We start from the raw sequence: 6,012 nt of genomic DNA on the forward strand, positions 1-6,012 counted from the left end.
GTCTAGTCCTGCACCAGTGGAAGAGGAGCTCCACACATCAGGGCAGCCTGGGACCCTGCTGAGTGAGCAGTGCCCAGGAGGAAGAGGAGGGCCTGGGCACCACCATGGATGCCATACGAGCAGTGGTGCCTGCTCACCACGAACCAGGCCAGATTCCTACAGAGCTGCCTTACGAGGAGCACGGCCACCAAGAAAATCTCAATTACCAGACTCATCTCAGATCTGGTGAGACACCACATGGAAGAGGGTCTACAGCCAGCAGGGAAAGAGGTGCAGGTGTAAGAGTCCCAAGGACTGCATGGGGTGGAGAGGAACAAGGGCTGTAGCAAAGCTGAAAGTCCAAAGAGGACCAAGTTCTTTGTGTCCATGGCTATGGCTGTTGTCAGTGTCACTGAGGCCTATGAGGAGACAGCTTATCACTAAAGTGCCAGGGCCTCATTGCCTCCTGACACCCAGCCATGAACCAGGCAGAGGTCGTACCACTGTCCTGCACTTGGCAATGCACATCCCCATCTCCTACTGTCCCAGGAAGAGCCCTGAGCAATGTCTTAAGGGAAAGGATCTCTCTTCCCAGAGGCCAGGGGTCAAGGCTCAGCTTTTGTGCTTGGTGAAACACACCCAGTTTTTCCAAAGATCAGTGTCAATTTCACATTGCCTTTGTCTCCCGGCCCCACGGCCTCCAATGCTTGGTTCTAATGAGCTCCAAGGGAGGCTATGTCAGTCCTGGCCCTCGGGGGGAAACTGCAGAAAACTTGCATCTGACTTGGACTTCTTGAGAGAGTTCTTCACTTTCCACTCAGTGTCTGAGGTTCATGAGCTCATCACCAAAGCCACCAGAGGGGTGATTCCACTGCCTTGGGCTGGGCCTCTGCTGCTGAGCTGGGTCGGGCTCCTGGGACAGAGAGAGCTCCTGGTAGAGGACAGAAAGACAGGTCTACCCAGGAACAGCTCCTCTGCACAGCGCAGCAGGGCTGCGGGCACTGCCTGCAGGGAACAAGGGTGGCTGAGAGAAGGGAGGGTGATATTAAAGGCAGTGTGGAGGGGGGGTGCTGAGAGCTCACTGCAGGAGAAATCTTCACAGTCCTGAACAGGGTAAGTCTCTCTGCAGGGCAATGCAGCTGTTGTTCCTGGTGCCATCTCCAGATTTGCTGGCAAATCCCACAGCCTATGGGATCTTTCAGGAGGACTCTCAGAGTTTCTTTGGATAAAAGAAGAATGTCAAGCTCCAGAGCAGGGATTACCTACCAAAGCTGTCAGAGGGACAGGGCATGAGGGTTCCTTCTCACGGAACCGGCTGCAGGCTGTGCAAGCAGGGTGCAGGCAGGGGTGTCCAGGGCTGTGGTGCAGAGCAGGGGCCCTGCTGTGCCTCAGCGGCTGTGTGCCAGGGCAGGGCCTCTGCTGCCTGGGAGGCTCAGTACTCAGCCTGCCTGGGGAGCTGCCCAGGGTGCTGCGAGGAGAAGCTGTGGCTGGAAGGACTAGAAAGCCAGGGCAGAGCAGGGTCCTGCTGCCGGCAGGGGGCTGCTACATGGGACAGGCTCCTCATAACTCCCCAGCACCCCCAGGGCATTTCTGAGGGAGATTCTTGAAAGGGAAGAACAGCACCTGCCGTAACTGAAGAGATGGCACTCTCTGAGGTCTCATTTTTTAATTTCCTGCTTTGGATGGCAGTTAGGGAGACGATAATGGTGTTGTTAGGATTGTAGAAGGGACCTAAACTCATAGAGCATTACAGTTAAAAGAGATTTGTAGGTCTTTGAGGAACCTCACAACTTCACTCCACACCCTTTAGCCTACAGACAGCACCAGCACAACCTTCATTGTTTCTTGTGGGATTGGTGGATGTCCTTCTCAGCATTTGTAAATAGGGAGATGCCTCTGGCCAGTGGATGCCTGAGATGCACCCCTGGTGTTCTTTACCAGCAGTACTGATTACTGCTGAGATTACAGAGGATCTTCATGGTCTCTGTGGCATCCTTAGGCAGACAGATGCAGAGCTCCAGGCAAGAGCAAGTCTTCTTGAGATGAAGACGCAGTGAGGATACAGCCTTGGTGAGGATGTTTTCTATGAAATAAGGTTTAGTTTTGGCTCAGAAAAGTCTCTCTAACTTGTCACTCTCTATTCCTCCATGGACAGGCAACCATGACCAGAGGCAGCAAATGTCCAACAGCAGCTTCCCCACAGAGTTCCTCCTCCTGCCATTCGCAGACACCCGCAAACTGCAGCTTCTGCACTTCGGGCTCTTCCTGGGCATCTACCTGGCTGCCCTCCTGGGCAACAGCCTCATCCTCACAGCCATAGCCTGCGACCACCACCTCCACACCCCCATGTACTTCTTCCTCCTCAACCTCGCCCTCCTCGACCTGGGCTCCATCTCCACCAATGTTCCCAAAGCCATGGTCAATTCCCTGTGGGATACCAGGGCCATTTCCTCCTATGGATGTGCTGCTCAGATTTTTTTCTTTTTCTTTTTCATCTCAGCAGAGTTTTCTATTCTCACCATCATGGCCTATGACCGCTACATTGCCATCTGCAAACCTCTGCACTACAGGACAATAATGGACAGCAGAACTTGTGTCAACATGGCAGAAGCTGCCTGGGGCAGTGGTGTTTTCAATGCTATGCTGCACACTGTCAATACCTTTTCCCTCCCCCTCTGCCAAGGCAATGCTGTGGACCAGTTCTTCTGTGAAATTCCCCAGATCCTCAAGCTGTCTTGCTCTGATGCCTACCTCAGAGAAGTTGGGCTTCTTGTGGTTAGTGCCTGCTTAGCATTTGGATGTTTTCTTTATGTTGTGCTCTCCTATGTGCAGATCTTCAGGGCAGTGCTGAGGATCCCCTCACAGCAAGGACGGCACAAAGCCTTTTCCACATGCCTCCCTCACCTGGCTGTGGTCTCCCTGTTCATCAGCACTGGATTATTTGCTTATCTGAAGCCCCCTTCTGTATCCTCCTCCTACCTGAATCTTTTGCTGGCAGTTTTGTATTCAGTGGTGCCTCCAGCAGTGAACCCCCTCATCTACAGCATGAGGAACAAAGAGCTGAAGGATGCAGTGTGCGAATTGGTAACTGGATATTTTCAGAACCAATAAACTGCCATTTTTCCTCTGCATATCATTTATAATGTAGGTCATTACAGGCCTAGAAGTTGGAAATTTATGTGTGGTTGTGTTGCATTTTCTTATCTTTGATTTATGTGTGATGGTGTTGCACACAAAGGTATCATTATCCATCCCCTTCCATTTCAGTATGAGAAGCCAGGCTCTCTGTGTATTTCAATAAAAGAAAGAACCTTGCTGTGATTTGCTTGCCTGAGATTCTTCCTCAGAGACCTGTGGTGGAGCTGCAGGGGTACTTGAATGTGTGCAAAGGTGGAGGGAAAAAGAGTCTTGGTACAGCAGCACTGCCAGGGAGCCCCAGGATTTATTTTATTTTGTTTTATTTTATTTTATTTTATTTTATTTTATTTTATTTTATTTTATTTTATTTTATTTTATTTTATTTTATTTTTATTTTATTTTATTTTATTTTATTTTATTTTATTTATTTCCCAAGCTGCCCTCTTTCACCTCCCACATTCTTCTTCAGAGCCCTTGTGATTCTTCTTGTTGCTCAGGAGAGGCAGGAGAGCATGGAACATACAGAACACGTCTGTCCAACGTGGAGGCATCCAGGTGCTAAAGCATTCAAGGTGCTAAATCAGGGCAAGGACAGCTCTGCAACTCCAGGAAACACAGCAGGCATAGGGAAAGCCATCTGCTGGATTAGTTGTTATACCTCTGGTGAAATTTCATAGTCTGAATACAGTGAACCACCCCAAAACATCTAATGACATCGGAAATGAGTTGGACTTGATGATCCTTGTGGGTTCCTCCTTGTCAGGCTATTCCATGAGTCTCTGACTCTGAAGAAGGCTGGCTATCTGCGCACCCTCCATGGCCAAGGAACCACTTGTGTGGGAGGCAGTCAGTGGCAGTGCCCCCCACCAGCTGGCTCTGCCTTCCCAGCCTGACCAGCACAGCCCTGCAGAGTGCCCCCACGGCCCCATGCACCACAGCCCCCTCGCTCTGCAGAGCAACACCGCCAGCTGAGGGAATGTGGGCAGCATGGACAGGGGCTGCAGGAATGGCTGTTCAGGCCAGCCCAGACGTGCTGGGCTGGGGCAAGGCTGTGTGGGACATGGGGTGTCCTGGGAGAAGAGCAGGGCACTGTGTGTGTGCAGTGGTGCTGCCTGAGGAGCCCCAGGGGCAGCAGTGTGGTGCTGTGCTGTGCTGGGGAGTGGGGCTGGCCTGGGGGGCTGCAGGCTGTCTGAGAAGGTGGAGCGGTGGGGTTTACATCCTGCAGATGTCAGTAGCAGGGACATTGCTACTGACCTCCCCTTCTCCATTTCCTGTTTGTGTGCCATCCCAGCATGGGCTGTTCTGCTGGGCTGGGCTGGGCTGGGCTGGGCTGGGCTGGGGAGAGGACAGGGAGGTGTGGAGAGCTGAGGAGGGTCTGGGCTGGGCTGGCCTCCTGAGAGAGATAGGGAGGACCAGCACAGAAGGGGCTGGTCTGGGTCCTTCTTGTCTGGACACTCAGGGCATTTGTCCTAGAGCCAGATCCTTGCAATGACCATTCCCAGCACTGGGCTTTCAGCCCCGATCAAACAGGTGGTTTGTTTCTTCAGGAATGGACACCAAAGGATGACATCAGAAGGACGTGATTCTCTTCTCCATATGAGATTCCCCATAGTACTGCTGTGGTAAATGATCCTGAGAGAGCATGTGCTCTAAACTATGGGAAAACACCTGAATAAAGGAAGGATAGATGTCAGGACTATCACACAAACTATACCAATCTTCTCTTCAGTTTTCTCAACATTTTCCTAAAATATACATTCAGGTCTTGATTCACTTGTCCACATAGAGGTGGATATTCCCTTCAGGATGCCCTGAGGTTTCTGAAGAATTGTCAGGAACTGGGAGGCCTTCTGAAGTAGGAACTGGTTGACAGGCAGAGAACCTGAGGGATCGTGCAGGGCATCCCGTGCACCCAGTGCTCCTGGAAGGAGTGGGCTGGGAAGAGGACTCCTGAGCACAACAGCTCCTTGTAGCCCTGTGGATGCTGGCTGTGAGGTCACTTGTGTCCCAGCCCCTTGCTGGCCAACAGCAGGGAGGCAGAGCCTCTGAGGTCATAAAGGCCTTCAGAAAGCTGCCCCCAACAGGGTGACACATTTGGGGAGGCCAGGGGAAAGTTGGGAGAATAAAGGTGGGAGATTTGGGGGAGAGAAGAGGGTCTTGATAACAGAAAGGAAAGGTTCAGAAGAGTTGAGAGAGGTTCAGGTAAGGATGCTGCTGCTGCAACACTCACTGGGAAAACATTCATGTTAGACCACTGGTAATATTTCTAACCAGGAACCTTAGGTCCTGGTACTATCCTAAATGGCCCCTCTCACCCAGAAAGAAACCCACTGCTCTAATCCCCAGCCTCCTATACTACCTGGAAGTCAAACCCCAGACACATTACCTGTTACTATTAGTCTTAACCTATTCCTTTTGCTAATCCCTAGTCCTTAATCCCTGACAATAATTTGTCAATTCAAAGCAGAACACGAAAACCTCCCTCTAAGACCCTGCTCAATCCCTATCCCTGGAGGCCAGATCTAATCCCTAAACCCTAACCTGAACACCTGATCCTCAAATCACTTCTTCCTGGTTACTAATGCAAACTGTCCTGCTGTACAGGTCAAACCCACGGTGCTGAGAAACAGATAGGAACCCTGAGAGCATAGTTATGAAAAAGATAGAAAGGGATTAAAAACTATAAAGACACCTTGTCTTCAAGCATCAAAGCTCTTCCAAAAGATTGAGATATTCAATGAGGTGGTCAAAACCTCAAATTAAGATGGAAAACTGAAGGGAAAGAGAGACAGTTCACACTTAATTAAGACCTGACTATAACTTTCAGAGCTCGTAAGAAAAGTGATCCCATCTCTCCTGCATTAGTATTGTAAACATCTCCTGAAGTTTAACAAG

General features: G+C 50.6%; 1 protein-coding gene across 1 annotated transcript; it reads left to right on the forward strand.

Annotated features, from left to right (window-relative positions):
* Positions 1-2,157: 2,157 nt before the first annotated feature.
* On the forward strand, positions 2,158-3,090 carry LOC140000425 (olfactory receptor 14A16-like). Its single transcript, XM_072030308.1, has one exon. It carries the CDS (start codon positions 2,158-2,160, stop codon positions 3,088-3,090), a length of 933 nt encoding a protein of 310 aa, XP_071886409.1.
* The last annotated feature ends 2,922 nt before the right edge of the window (positions 3,091-6,012 follow it).

Source organism: Anas platyrhynchos, chromosome 32, assembly GCF_047663525.1.
Source record: "Anas platyrhynchos isolate ZD024472 breed Pekin duck chromosome 32, IASCAAS_PekinDuck_T2T, whole genome shotgun sequence".
NCBI classification, from domain to species: domain Eukaryota; kingdom Metazoa; phylum Chordata; class Aves; order Anseriformes; family Anatidae; genus Anas; species Anas platyrhynchos.

Excerpts from the sequence above, each read along its gene's own strand:
- LOC140000425 (XM_072030308.1), top strand. The coding sequence starts at position 2,158 with ATGTCCAACAGCAGCTTCCCCACAGAGTTCCTCCTCCTGCCATTCGCA.